Source organism: Rhipicephalus sanguineus, chromosome 1, assembly GCF_013339695.2.
Source record: "Rhipicephalus sanguineus isolate Rsan-2018 chromosome 1, BIME_Rsan_1.4, whole genome shotgun sequence".
NCBI lineage: Eukaryota > Metazoa > Arthropoda > Arachnida > Ixodida > Ixodidae > Rhipicephalus > Rhipicephalus sanguineus.
Genome location: NC_051176.1, coordinates 197,390,733 through 197,406,419, shown reverse-complemented (window position 1 = coordinate 197,406,419; position 15,687 = coordinate 197,390,733). Strand labels below are relative to the sequence as shown.

General features: G+C 44.5%; 1 protein-coding gene across 4 annotated transcripts in view; it reads left to right on the top strand.

Moving 5' to 3' along the window:
- The window catches only part of LOC119405144 (zinc finger MIZ domain-containing protein 2), a 155,101-nt gene extending 143,471 nt beyond the window's left edge, over window positions 1–11,630 (top strand). For all 4 annotated transcript variants that reach the window (XM_037671971.2, XM_037671955.2, XM_037671947.2 and 1 more), the window contains 2 exons: window positions 1,728–2,123; window positions 6,217–11,630. In XM_037671971.2, the coding sequence (XP_037527899.1) occupies window positions 1,728–2,123; window positions 6,217–6,390 (570 nt within the window). In that variant the 3' untranslated portion in view covers window positions 6,391–11,630. The remainder of the gene's footprint in view (window positions 1–1,727; window positions 2,124–6,216) is intronic.
- The last annotated feature ends 4,057 nt before the right edge of the window (window positions 11,631–15,687 follow it).

The window sequence follows — 15,687 nt, the reverse complement described above, 5'->3', positions numbered from 1 at the left end:
GCTACACTTAAAGGAGTCCTGACACAAAAATTTTCGCCCCGCGTTTTTTTGCTGCAATGTGTTGCTGGGGGCCTGTTAGTCATAACACGGCACACCGTTTGCTGCAGCGCGTGACAGATAATTAATTACAAGCTCCTCATTACCGACACAGCCTCAGTTTCGGTTTGACAGACCTCCAAAAACGACAAGCCGCCGGGTGCAACTATCACCACCTAGCGAGTGAAACGCTCTGTCACGTGAGCACACAGAACAGTGATGCATTTCCGTACGGTCTGTTGTCGTCAGGCTCATCGTCATGTGATGGCGACGATTTTCTTGCGGCGGGGATCGAAGGAATTTTCGACGTGGCGAATCACTTCAGGTTTGACCCGCTGGCGAGGAGCGATTCGTCGGGAAGCGCGTCAAAACAGAAATGACGGCTACGACGTCATCATAACTTGTACCGGCTGCAACGGTTACGTAGGGGAAGTAGGGGGGTCACCTCGGGTCACCTCCGAGGGTGTCAATGCACTAGGTGTGGCCTATAATGCTGGATCGCGCTCGCGAACTTCAAAATTCATATAAAATACCTTCCAAGCTTTATTCGCTGTCGATATTTTGCAGATGGTACACGCATGTACACGGGAATCGATCCAGCAGGCTATCTCGGCCGCGAAATTTTGTGTCAGTACCCCTTTAAGTGCTTAAGGTAACCTTTGGAGAGTAATCACTCATTGCATTACCATCAGGACTGGTCGGGTTTACCCCAGTTCAGCCACGTAGTTAAGCCTTTTGCTTAGGCTCTTCAGTAAATGGTATGATGCTTTTTAGCCTGCTGTTTTTCATGACTTTCCTGGATAGCCTGTTGTCAAACTTACATGACTCACTTTAAGACAGTGCAGAAGATACATTGGAAGTTCTGTCTTAGAAGTATGCAGTTTCTCTGAAATTCTCTAAACTGTACATTTTTGTGCACTAAAAACTGTACTGTACAAAAAGGTTGAACATTTTCTATATTAGTTGCCCTTGCTGCGAAACTATTGAGGATGCCAGAGTCATTGTGTTTAAAGAACTAAGTACAGGGGAAATTGAGCATATTGGGGTAACATCTATTCTGCATTTCTTTTAACCTCTCTCCCTTCAGTATGCTCAACTGTTAAAAAAAAAGCATTGAATAAAATACTTTTAAAAATGACAGTAACAACGACAACAAGAAAAGCAAACTGATGTTTAAACTGATGTGTGGTGACATTCTAGGTTATGTAAGTAACAGTGGCAGCGAAAGTAATGGGTGAAAGTTTGTGAATAATGCATATGAATGTTTGCTAGCTCATGCAGCTTTTTTACATTATCTGAAAAGGGTGATAACTGGAGCTTGCTTTCAGAACTTTTGGAAAAATGTCACTTAATGCAAGTTGGTGCAGGCACAATCTGCAACATAAAAATTTGTGTACAATCAAAATGACACGCCGCTGTGTAATTTGGCATAAATGATCGGGCCATAGAGCACAACTTGCAGCAAAATTTTCCCTTGTCATTTGTGTGAACCTCAACAAACTTTGAGTTGTGCTTTAGGTTGACAGCAAACCAGACTTCATTTATGAAAAAGAAAGTAGTGTCAAGAAGACTTATATTGAAACTTTTATTGATTTAACCCTTCCCAGTTTCAGCAGCTTTGTGGGCACATAATTAATGTTTGGCAGGGTGGAAGAGAATGTTCGTTATAGCAAGCGCAATGCACTTTACAGCAAATGATGCCAATGGCCAACCACCACCAAGATGCGGCTGCACCTCAGGGCACTTCAAGCCGCCACCCAGTTGGTGGAGGGCCAGGATCTCAGAACTCGGGGAACAATGCCCCGGGAACACCAGGTACATCAGGGGCAACTAACACCCCAGCATCTAGCCAGCCCCAGGCCCCTCCGCAACAGCAGCAGCAGCCCCCCCTGTCAGTAGGGAGCAATGGGCCTCAGACACCCCATACCCCGCACACTCCTCACACACCTGGAGGGCCGCCCAGTGTGCCTCCGCAGGGCTTGGAAGGCAGTGGTGGGCCAGACAGCTTGGCTCCTGACCTCAGCGATCTGAGCTTTGACCCTGCAGCTGTAATCGATGGGGAAGGCCAAGGCCAGGAGGGCCTCAATGTGAGTAGCGGGGCATCTCTATCTTGCTTTACTGTTGCCACTTGTGAAGAGTTGAAGCCACGCTGCTTTCACATATGTTTCCGATTTTTAAAAAATGTTCGGATCAAGAGGGCTCTCTATCAAGGGAGCCCTCTTGATGAGGTGTTAACCACAAGTTTCTTAAATAGATGCATAGTAGTATTGGCAATGCAATTGCATGCTTGCATTTTCGCAGCCTGCAGAAGGCATTAAACCTCTATGATGCTATTTTAATGGGGTACTGACACGATTTTACGCAGGCGATATTACTCAGCTATACAAATCTCCTGAATAGAGACTGCTCTGGGCAAGTTTGAAGGTCAGCAAATGCTGATAAGATATTTTATTTTGATATTAACTCCTTAAGTGCCAATTAAATTACGAAAAATTGTTCCAAAATTGTCAAATTTTTTTATGATGTGAAATGCTTCAGTAACATGTTCAAAACAGAAAAAAAAGCTTGCGTAAATGTTTTACAGCTTACAAAAATGCTTTATTCATCATATTTCATGCTGTCATGTAATACCCAGGCCCGTATCCAGGAATTTTTTGGGGGGAGGGGGGGCACTTGCTGAAGGCCTTGAAAAACATATTTTCGTTATTTATTTTCGGTAAAGCACCCCCCTGCATCAGAATTTCAGGCAGGGTATTACCAGCCTTATGGGGTATTACCAGCCTCCCCTGGCTGCAGGCCTGGTAATACCCCATACCTGGGGCATTTGATCGGTATTCCGAAAGAAATTTCTGCAACTCCAGAAAGTATGGGTTCCATTTGACTTCCCGTGGACGAAATGTACTATTCCTCGACAGTTCAATACAAACTAGACGAGACTACCATCCTTGTGGTAGCGTTCATAGCACGGCACTGTGCCATGTTGGTTTGTAACGTGTGGCAGACACAAGGCACGCATTTCGCCGTTTAGTGTGCAGACTCTAATTCATTAAAAGCGCCAGTCATGGAACCCGTGCTGCCATCTATGTTTTAAATAGGAAAACACCATTTAACGAGCAGGGCTCGTCAAAAGCCTCTTGAAACATTGCTGAAGAGCCATGACGAGCTGTGCTCGTCATGGCTCTTCATGGCTCTTCGTCATGCTTCACCATAAGCAAAAAAGTTACAATTTCTCATGATGAGCTCAGCTTGTCATAAGCATCTAAGGGGTTAAAGTAAGTTTTCCCTTGGCGCACCTACGGGCATTGACACTAGCTTGACTTCAGGCTACAGTACTGAGTCTGGTGACCTCACGCAGCAGTCTGGCCAGTTGTGATGACGTTGGGTACCAAACTTCTAATATGGCCACTTGTGCATCACCAAAACATTCAAAATGGCTGCTTGTGCGTCACCAATGGAGCCACGGTGCAGAGCGGCGGTGGAAACGTCATGATATCTTGCGCGAGCGCGTGATGAAAAGCTCTTCACATGTTGCGACGTCGGGGTACAGTAGGAACCAAAACTAGCTTTTAGAAACATACAGTAATTACTTTTTTAGGGTGCACTCACTCTTAGCGGTACATTTTTTAGACTCTTGAGTGCTTGGACTTTCATTTCATGCAAGAAAACCACTGAACATTTTTGTATCAGTACCCCTTTAACTAAAGCAGTTTGTTTGCAGTTGAACCCCTTTATAAGAGACACTGAGGTAAGAGACGATTGGGTATTACAGGCACAAGTGTGCTTACGTCGAAATGGAGGTTGTTCAGAAAATGATAACACGGTACCCTCCTTATGAGAGGCACCTCAATAAGGGGCAAGAACTGATCCCTGGTGCATGTCTCTTATAAAGGGGTTCAACTGTATAACGTAAAAACCAATGTTACATAATGATTGTCGTCAGAATAGATAAGATATTCTGTGTGTGTGTTTGTGTGTGCATGTGTAATGTGGTATAGATAGATAATCGAAGAAAAGTGATTGTTGCACTGTCTAGTTCTAGGTGTATTTTCCTGCTACAGAGTAACTAATGGTTCCTTTCTTGTACTTCCATATGGTTTGGTGCCTGAAGGCAGTATTTTCTCCGCATTGCACGTCCTGCAAACTGGCATCAGATGTTTTACCCTAAATGTGTCTGGGCTTCATGTAGATAATGCTAAAGTTGCTCATTAATGAGCAGTTTCTGTGCCATCCTGGTGCAAATGTTTCGAATAATCTGGTGAATGGATGATTTTCTAAGCGAAGTGCTTCTGATATCATTCCAAATAATTAATTGGCCACTGAACAGAAGAGAATACGCATGCTTGATGCTTTCACTTTGTGTAAAAGGGGAGGGGTGTCTTGGTTTTCCATTGGCCTTCAGTTCGTCGTGACTTTCACAAGAATTCTAGACCCACTTGGATGCATTTCTGTCTTTAAACAGTCTTTCTGCAGCATTTGAGGACTTCCTGCACGATTGGTGATTATTACAAGAAATTTCACAGGCCTGTTTCATCAGCATATACCGACTGACTAGTCCAGTCGGACTATTTCGCTAGTGTTAAGCGTTGTTAGAAAATGTACTTAGATGTGCAAATGCGTTGGAGGATATTCATTGTCTTCTAGTTTCATTTGTGTTTCAAGTCCGTTGTTGGTGGTCAATACTTCAATATTGTGTGGCAGAGCTCACAACATTCCTTGTGGTGCAGCTTGGTATTTCTGATGCATCTCTTGTACTCATTCCACGAGGTTTCTTCTTCGTCTGATTGAAGTACTATATGATTTCCCTCCTAGTGTAAATCATAACTTTATCTGAAATCAGGAGAATCATTCCTGTAAAATGTGTATGTTTAGGTTCTTACTATGCTCAAATGAAAGAAGCCGTTCAATATGATGGTATATTCACACCTTCTTGGTTGCTTACTACAGTGCTTTAGTGCTGCCACCTGTAAGGAAGGGGTATTATAACAGTTCTATATGTACATATTTACGTATTTGTAACCTTCAGGTGTGGCTATATATGTCCACCAAGAAAAAGATGGTGCGCAGTTCAAATGTATTCATGGGTGCCCTTTGACAACAGGGTGGGAGAGCCGTTCTCCGATGGTATATAGTGCCTGGCATTTGGCCACAAAGGGACTGACTGCATTAACTGCTCATCTTGCCATTGTGTTTGATGGGCTTTAGAACAAAGGAAATGTATCCATGGAAGTAAGCAGTGTGAAAAGCAAGACGACGCACATAGGAAGGAATGACAAGAACAAGGACTGACTTTCAACTAAGATTTTTTTAATCAGAAGTAAAACATATATACATATATCACCCAGCCGAATGGTGCATGCGCAAACAAGCATTTCAGACCGTTTTTCGCTCAAAAACCAAAGCACACCCATGGCACATGCTTCATGCTATGCCAAGATACGGAATTTCGTTATGTAGTGGCACCGACGCCTGACTGACACATGCTTGCGACAATTTGGAGATGTGTGCGGCGTCGAAAAGTTCATGTCCTTTTGCAATTAAGGGAGCGTTATAATTCCTTGAAAGGCCCGGCAAGTTCACATTTGTCAATGCATTGTCGCCAATGTGGGTGCACTCCTGTTTTTGGTTCTACATCCATTTTGTACAAACACAGAAACCAAAAAGCACGTGAACTTGTTGAGGCTGCACGCATCTCCAAACTGTTGTGTCAGTCAGGCGTCGGTGACACTACATAAGGAAATTTCATATCTTGGGATGGCATGAAGTTTGTGCCATGGGTGTGCTTTGGTTTTTGAGCAAAAAACGGTCTTGAAATGTTCCTTTGCGCATGCACTGTTCGGCTGGGTGATGTATGTATACTATATGTTTTACTTCTGATTAAAAAAGCTTAGCTGAAAGTCAGTGCTTGTTCTTGTCACTCCTTGCTGTGTGCGTTGTCTTGCTTTTCGCGTTGCTTACTTCCATGGATCCATACCAACTCGCCCAGCTATCTACACTTCTGAATGGAAATGTAGCCTGCACAATTTTGCTACATTCGCAAGGAGTAAAGCTGCTGCGTTTGCTGTGCTTTGAAGGGCACTGAAATACTAACTGCAAGTGTGATAAAAGCAGCAGAACCAGCTGCTTTGCTTAAGTTTATTAGTGTCTGTGCGAGTCTCACTTAATGGTGTTTTGTTTGTGCAGCTGCTTCCGGAGAGCTGTGTTGATGCCATGGAGCTTCTGTCATATCTCGACCCACCGGACCTAGGAGGTGGTGCTGGTAGCACAGGCAGTAGCCATACTGGCCCAGCTTCAAGTTCAACTGCACCTGGGGGCACACCAGCAAATGATGATCTCCTTGCTCTGTTTGAACCTTGACTCGTGTGATGAGAACTACTTTGTGCATCCAAACAGAGCCGACACGACAGAAACATCTTGTCGGAGACGTCTGGCTCCGTGGTTTGCAGCATATTGTGATGCAGTTTGAAACTGATGCAGCTGTGACATTCACTGTGTGATTCTACCGACCGTCATACAAGCAAGCACCTAGAGGACTGTGCATCAGAACACCAAAGATAGGGATGCAGGGAGGGACGCTGAACATTGAAGCACTTGTGATTGCGTGAGTGTATGGCTGGTTGTTCAACAATAACAAAACCATCAAAAGTTTTTTTGTAACATCTCAGAATTTTCATTTGGAGTCCTCGTATATTTCCAAACAATGCAGCTTTATTTTAGATTTGTAGAAGTGATGTGCAAGGCAGGAAGTGGTCTGTCCAATGCAAGAAGTGACTACATAACAGATTACTTGTGAGCACCAAATTTTCTTGCACTATCTTGACTACCTTGAGAGAAAGCGGTTCGCACTAGATCCAGTGGGCTCATGCTTTTGATATAAGGAGGTGCCCTGACACTTTTTGGGGCCACCGTGTCTGGATGCTTGCATCCTGCTGTCCACGGTGCTGAATGAACAGGCCAGCCATCTCAAACCAAGTGTCGTTCGTGCGTGTCGCAATGCTAGCTAGAAATCTCGGCTTTTGAAGTGCTCTGCACAGCCAGGACATCGATCCGTTGCCACCATTACCTCATTTTGTACAGAAGCCCGTCTTTACTGGTGGCATTAACTGAAGCAGGCTCTGCAGGAACTGGTGGCGCAGCTGTAATCTCAACGCCCAGTATGCAACCCACCATCTCACTGTGGGAAAAAGCGGCCCACAGCTCCTCACTTGTGCTCCATCTGACGGCAACATAAACAGTCAAAACACGGCTGTGACCTTGTGTATATAGTTTTAATGGCACATATTTTGTGTCTCATTCTTGAAATTCCTTGAAAAATCCTGGTATGTTGTGTATGCATGTGAGTTGTGTCCCTGAATGTTGTACAGCCTGTGGTTTTTTTTCTTTGTGTGTTCTTTGCTAGCTGTTTGTTTTCTTCAGCCCTCGAGTATATATACATATACAAATTATATATATATATTATAAATAAATATATAAATATATATACATATATTTATTTTAAATGTGAGCCTGTGTGTGCTGCAGCCTCCTTGTTTTGTGGGGGCATAGTCGCCACTACATGTTACCGCCAGCACATCTTGCACGTCGGTGTTTTCACAGCACTGGCGTATGCGCACTTCATGTAGGCTCCCGCTTGCAGTTTCCCGGGTTAGGCATCTGGCAGCAGTAAAGACTGGTGAAGAATATTTTTCATTCTTCAGCTGTTCTGGCTATTTCATTGTCGCATTAATTACAGCCCAAATGTTCATTTAATTGCATGAAATTGGGGTTTTGGTGCTGCTCATTAAAAAAGAAAAAGGAAAAGTCGGGTGGTAAACCAGGACACACTCCAGTTGGCCACCCTGCAGTGGAGAATGGAGGGATGTGGTGTATAGGTTTGTTCGTTCTGCAGTTTTGAGGAATCTGAAAGATTGCGAGGCCACCAGGCTATTTGCAAATTTCTTCAGTAATCCACTAGTTGGCTAGTAACGCTTGAAGTACCGAGTGTCCAGTTGGTGTTCATTGCACTGGTGTTCACTGCAGTTTCAACCTTGTATCAATCCTTTCCTGCCAGTAGTTGTAAAGGTAGTTACCATATAGATTGAATGTCTTGTGTACAAGCTAGCGATTGCTTTTTCAAGCAGGCTGCTAGTATCCTTTCTTCATTGTGGCTGCCACACATCACTTTGTAAATGCTGGATGCTTCCTTGATCATTTGTTGCTCCTTAAGCATGAATTTGTGATATTTGAAACCTTAGGTTTTAATCTTGTTCTCTAGTACTTAATTTGTCCAAGTACCTGATTCTTGTAAGGCAAAATGTTGTCCTTATTTTCTTATGGCATAAGGAATTATCCAGACACGAGATAAGCACCATTAGCCAGTTGAGGCTGCAACTAAATGCCTTTGATGCTCATTGTTTGCCTTTTTGTGCACATGGGCAGTCTAATGGCTATTTGATTCAGGAAGGCATACTGAATTGCAGAAGGTTTACAGTATGTTTTCTTATCAGGGCAGCAGTGTGGTACTGGGACAACAAACGAGGCTTTTATGCTTTTCATTTAAAATACTAGGAATGTTGGGCTGGAACTGCACTTGTGCTCAGTATACAGGCACTTTTAGGCGCTAATTTGAGTACTTGTTATCTTGTCATTAGTTGTTAAGCATGACACCCATACTAGTGGGCAAGGAATAATTGTTCCTAAGTTTGTTCTTTAAAAACTGTCTGGGAAAACATCTAGAGTCTGTCTTCATTTGTTTGATAAAATGGCAGCAACAGTGTGCAAATAAGTCTGCCATAAGCTACAACTTGCACATTGAACATGTTGATATTGGAGCTTATGCAGGCTCTTGTGATTTCAGCTCTTGTGCATATTAAATTGTATCCACTTGCAGCTGCTTCCCATTAGGCCAGAAAAGCCCATTGCTTTCAGTTACCCATGTCTTGCTGCCATGCAGTACTGACAATCACTCGATCCCATGTTTTTAAGCTGGTAAGAGAAGGCACCTGCATTGTCATGAGTAATGAATGTCAATCAGTATGAGTGTCATGCTTTTCAGCATTGCTTCTCAGCTATTCTATTAGAGATCTGAAAGGATTTGTCACTTCTACCTAGATGTAGCATTTTCTCATTAAACTTGTCTTTCTCATTGCTGCCAGGGGAAGCCCTCCCCAGACCCGTTATACCTCAGAACGTGCACAGCATGCAAAGCACACAAAGTGTTCCTCTCTTGTCTCACAGTAGTTGTGCTGTCCCTGTATATACTGTCCAGCACAGGGCAAAAGAACTTGTGTATTTCAGCCGGAAGGGTGCAGTGTCCTGTGTTGTGCTCCAAAGCAGTGTAGGTTGCAGTGATGCAATTCAGTTTTCTGTAGCCTAGTGACAAACAAATAGATGCATCATAGAAAATGTGCGCTGTAAAAATTGCCAAGCGTATGTGATGGCTGCCACTGTTGCAATGACATAGGCTACTGTAAAGGAGCTAGGTATTTATGCCCAGCTTATTGATAGACCACAGCAACGAAAACTTCCTATCTAGTTTTATCCTTGACTATCAAAGTCTTTTAATGTTTGAGTAATAAAGCTTGATTGAAAGCGCTTGTTGAAGAGATCCTTTGAGACTTTTATCGGGAGGAGCAAGGTAGTGTATAATAGGTAGAAAAGGAAGGTTGTTGGGTTACACAAGCATAACTTATTGACCTGTCTTGGAAATGAGAACAACCAAATGTGGTGCTCATTTTGTCTTTTGTTCTTCACTTTCTGCATGCTGCATAAATTTCAAAAACAAAGTAAGTCCTCGGTTTAAAAAAAAAAGCAAGTAAGATAGCGAAATGAAACAATGGACTTGGCGGATGGGCGTGGTATAACAAGCAACTTGAGCATGCCATATCTTGCTGTTATTGAAGCATCAGAAAGATGACACTAGCCCATTGAGTAGCTTGTGCAAGCAGCCTGAGCCCGTGTAAATCTGAAGTTTATTGTAGCCCGCCATGTGGAGACTAACATGACTTTGCAACATGGCAGCCGGCTTTCACAGCATTCTTTTTGTCTTCCCTCACAAAGCACATGTGCATACAGACACTTTCTTCACCTATTTGTTTTCGCAACTTGTACATATTGTAAAGTGCTTGCAATGCAAAATACAGCTTGAAGTCCATGTCAGCAACACTGCTAGACGTTCACATGCAAAAGTGCTCCTACCAGCCCTAATGCCTCCTTGCACTGTGAAAATAACAGCCTGTATTTAAACATGCCCCTGTTACATCCTTAGATGCTTGCTTACATGTCGTCCACTTCATGTCTCTTGTACAGGTCTCACTTCATGGACAATATAAAGAAAAAGTCTCATTTTCAGCTTCACTGCTTATTTTCTTTGTATGGGCAGCTGTTTTCACCAGCAGTGTTGTTTAGCATGTGAACATACTAAAAATTCAAAAACTGTGCTGTCAACATACTGAGTGTAAAGATATTCAAATGGCAGGTGAAGTAGCACAGTGTGCATTGAAAGACTGGAGTTACAGCACACTATATGTGTTGTAAGCTGAGGTGTTAAATGTTCTGTCTAAACATGTGGTTTAGCAGGCCATTTTATTAGTAGCTTGAATTTCTGCCCCTTTTTTTATGCTGTCTGATTGGTTAATGGGAGTACTTGAAAGTGCCATAAAAGTGCTCTCATGGTAGTCTGCGCCAGTCTCGGCAACACTACAAAGATGGTGCAAGTGCTCAAGAGAGTATATTTAAAGCAATTCTAAGTGCTCCTCTTTGTCAACTGGAAAGCCATTGAAAGTAAGCTTCTTTAGGAAGCTCCACAATTCTTTCTTCCTTCCTACTTCGCTTAGTTTATTTGCCTTAGTGGATGTTCGAGGCTGACAGCTTTAAAACCGCCAGAAGTGAATAATTGTAGGTGTGCCATTACATTCAGCCATTGTGTGGTTTTGATGTCAACAGGTGGTCACCGAATTCAGACCTGGTGTGGTGCATTTTGGCATTTCTGTCCACAGCAGATACTAGGTGATCAAACAGCTTTGTTTTGGAATTGAGTTGTGTTGATTCACTGTTGTTATGCAGTGCTTTCCTGTGCATTTCTTGTTTCACTTTGAGAAAGTGTGAACAGAATGAAGTGCTGATTCTCTTACTTTAGCTGGGGAGAATGGGTTTCTGCTCTTTTCTTAAATGGGCTAAAAAATGCGAGAGTTTCACAATGGCAGAGTTGCGCAACGTACGTCATATCAAACAGTTCCTATATGCATAAAGCACAGCTTTTTGATCTGGTGATGGTGGGGAACATTGCAACGAAACATCCTCCCTTTCTTATTGTTTCAAACCAGCACAGAGAAGGGAAGCACAACAGGGAACTGTTCCCTCTCCTCACACGGTGTTGTTTTTTTTTCCTTTCCTATTTTCATGCTTCTCATCTTGTTTGGCAAATCATTTGGTCTCATGTGCAACGGGATGGCCTCTTGTTTTATCATTTATTGTTCTATTTCCATTTGCTCGAGTGACCTTAGGGTGACAGCAGCATTCATTGAGAGTTCTTGTCCATACCATTTCATGTTCTTCTGTTTGTCATATTTCTAGTGTAGATATCCATATTTATACAATAAAATGTTTATATAACACAAGAGTCTCATGACATCTGTCTGTACTGCAATGCTTATGACACTCGGCATTTTTGCCCACGTGCCTGTCCTGGTGACATCATTGCTGGATGCTTGAAATGCACGAAAAGCTAGAAGAGTAACTCGAATGTTTCAGCCAATTCTGCACTGAAGGCACTGTTAAACATTTTGAGCATCGTAGCTGGGCGGATTCATCGTCTTACTATCATGTTAAAATGAATTGTAATTGAATTGAAATCTAATTTAAGGGCAGAATAGTTCATTTTTACCACTTAGAATTGGTGTTTTAATGTGGGAAAAGCGCAGTGCCAGCTGGGATCACTCATTTAACACTTAAATATTTGACTTTAATGACCATATGTTCATCTCTTCTTTGCCTACTTTTTGTATGTTCAGCTTGGACTTGAATGCACCAAGGGCTGTCACACGCCTTTACCAAATACAACTCGAAAATTGCGTTTGCTCACTTTCACAAGTGGCAGAAGTGGCTGCTGGACTGTGTCAAACTCACAGTTGCACAAATCACCAGTTTCACTCTGATTTTTCACACTTCTGCCGATATTGCACAGGAACTGTGATCTGCATAGCCTGCCGGTTCTCTTGTATATGTAAGATTGCTTGAATGCCACATGCTCCCACTTCATCAGTAATGCCATCCAGAAGCTGAAGGTAAAAGGATTCAATAAATGGCTTCTTGACTAATTCACTCCGCTTTGTTTTTAAGTGATGTTTTTTTGGCAGGGTTGTTTGGTGTCACAGAAGTCTGGCAACTTGGGGCACACCACGGTCGCTGGCAAAATACTGAGAAGCATCTGAGAAGCGCGAAGCGGCTCGTGGGTTACGTGCGCCCCAGTGACACGGGCACGGATCGGGGCAGGCGTGCGGGCTAAACAGCGCGTGGCCGCGATAGCGGCCAGTAGCGCGTGACGGAGACCCTGCGAACCGGCCATTGAGCGTCAGCGGAATGGCCGCACTCGCGAAGCGAGGGCGAAGCCACGATTAGTTTTCCGCGCCCGACGGGCGCAGAGGGCCTTCACTGAGCAACAGGGAAAAACTGCCGGCAACTTTGCACGCGTCCGTGCCGGCGTCCGTGGTGTGCCCGTGTCGTATCACTATTCTAGCCACTGTAGTATCACCAGTATCACTGGGGCGCACTGCCCCAAGTTGCCAGACTTTTGTGACACCAAACAGAACCCTGCCTTTTTTTTTTTGCTGTACAGGATTTATGGAGATGATCATGTAGGGTCATATGATAGAAAACTTTACGGCAAGCAGTTGTGAACTCACTTGATTTGTTCAGTGGCTCTACTTGGCTTGGCTGGACTTTACTGTCTGGTTTTGAATTGGTCACAAGTGAAATAATGTGGTTTGAACTCACTTGTCATAAGTGGCAGTGAATGAGCAATTGTTGGTTAGGCAGTCGGTGAAATACCTGTTAGGCGTCTGAAAGAAAGGTATTGCATCCTAAAACTGCTCAGTAAACGTCAAACGTCACTGGAACGGGAAAAGTACCGCGCTCGTTTTCTCTTCGCTGCCGCGCGCTCCCCGCTCAGTCCCCCCCCCCCCTCCTCCCAGCTTCGCGCGCGCGATTCGTTTTCCGTGGTTACGTGGCCATTTCACGCCATAAATGGTCCTGCTCACTTGCCTCGCTTGTTTCTTCCAGCGGCCGACGCACGGTGCCTTGGAAAAAGCGTGCATGAACTTTTAAGGTATACGTATCGTTCTGACGCTTGATCCTTAAGACATCGGAGGATGCCTGGGTGCCAGTGGCGTAAATCCAGGAAAACCACAAGGGGGGACACACATCTGGCAATGGCGGCCATTTTGTTTTTATAAATATGGTTTAGTTTTAATTAAATAAGAATTAAAATCATGCTTGCAACTGAAATTTAGAAAAAGAAACGAGCATGTGCAGCCAATAGTATACGCGTACGTTGCATGGCGAAGTCGGTTTCTAAGCGTAACTCGTAGGTAGGCTCTAGCATATTTTTAGCTATGTCGTTCGGATTGGAACATGAAGTAAAAATATTAGCGTTTTCTTGTGATAACGCGTAAAGGTACTGCTTTTTTTTTACTTCGCCTCCATTCGCCGATCGTGTATACCTGTTAGAAATAGCCTCCCACGATTTACCCTTGGAATCTTTCTTGTAAAGCATTTTTATGTTCACCGGCGATTTTCTTAAAGTAACACAATCACATAGGCGTATCTACCGGGGGTGGGAGGGCAAGGGGGGCGCTAGCCCGCCCACTGAGAAATGTTGGGGGGGGGGGGGGGGGGGGCGGAGCCCCCCCACTTTCGACAGTGGTTATTGTCGGCTGCAGACTGGGAAACAACAAGTCAGGCAAAGTTTTGCTTGAACGCAGCAATAACGTAATTATGCAATACAATTTGTCCTACGATTGTGCTGTGACGACTGTCCTCCGTGTGCCATGACCACGCACTCTAAGCTACCCGCGGTGCGGGCCTGGCCTGAAATTTAAGTAATTCGCGACGCATATATGGGCGGGAACCAGTAAACGTGTTATAGCCCGCTCAGGCGCTCTCCTTTTTCAGGAAATTCGGTTTCTTTCTTTGAAAACGAATAGCATCGCCACTGCTCCATATCCAAGCTGCTGTGACTTGATGAGTGTGCAGAAGTGTCCAGTATTTTAGTTGTGCCTAGCCAGGACAGCTAAAATAGATTCGCACTGTAGTCTCCGATTAGCCTGCTTCACTTGGCTTATCATATGGTAGCCTGCAGCGATTGTGGCGGCTTGTAACAAGGCAGTGGACTCGAGCACATTGAGAAGCCCAGCTTTCAAGTTTGCCCCGTAACTTGATCGACCTCACGAGGGAGATGATCAGCGTCCACGGTTTTCTGGGCTAATAAGGCTGCCTACCTGCAAAGGATTGTGTCTGTTCCTAATAATGTTTATTTCTCTCTCTACCTCTTTGTAAGCAACGATGAGTTCACAGAGAGTTGTACACGCGCAAAATAAAATCAACATCGTTTTACTACAACCATACTACAACAGAAAGTATCTATTATAGACGTATGAATCCATCTCGCCCGCTGCCATAAGCAGCCGCTGGAGCCGGAGGGAAGTTTGCAGAAGGAGATGCTGGCGGACCAAGTTCCCCACAACGTGAAAGAGGTCGGCGCCAGCATTCAGGCTGGGGAGCGGAAGTGGCTGGTACCGCAGTTGATAGGGCTGGAAAACTGGGTGCTGTGGCTGGTTGCCGGTGTCCAACCTGTGCATCTGACCCTCGGTTATCTCGTGCGTCTGGGGAGGGTTCGTTGTGTGGCCCTTCACGCCGTTCCGAACATTCAAATGGTTCCAGGGGGGCTCCCGAGCTGCAGGGTGCGCGAGTGGGGGAGGCACTTCCTTTGACATCTCTGTCGGGTGCGAGTGGTGGTGGACCGCCTCCTCTTTCGTCGGCTCGTCTTTCGGCCGGCCCTTGCGCCTGCCTTCTCGCACTCGTAGTACAGTGGCTACTAGTGGTCTCTTCCCTAGTCCTAAAAAAGGTCTCACATGCTCTGCTAGCTTATCCGCCACGTTTCTTGCTGTTTCTGCACGGAAGTGCATACCATCTTGTGCCAGGCACCCTTCCACTTCCAGGGTTTTGGATGGATGGATGCTATGAGCGTCCCCTTTATAACGGGGCGGTGACATGTCTGCCACCAGGCTCGAAGGAGGAAAAAAAAAAAGAAAAAAAAAACTTCCTTGTTTCATGTTGTCCTAATGCCTTATCTACATTGATTAAATCTATGTTATTATACCAAAAATATAAATTCACGGTCCATCTCTCTGCCTCTTAAGGCAGAATGACCTTTTTTTCCCCCAATTATTTATTTTTGTACTTTATCTCTACTTTTCTGCCACCAATACTCTAACCGTCTCTTACTTATTTCTGTCGCGGACGTGTTCAGCTTTCCATTGTTGTCCCTAAAACCCAAGGCTTCATGTAGACTCGTGCCCACACGTATACCTGGGCATAGGCGTGCGCACAGGGGGGCAGGGGGGGCGGCTGCCCCCCCTAATCACCTAAGAGGGGGGCGCAAAATCTACCCCATACATT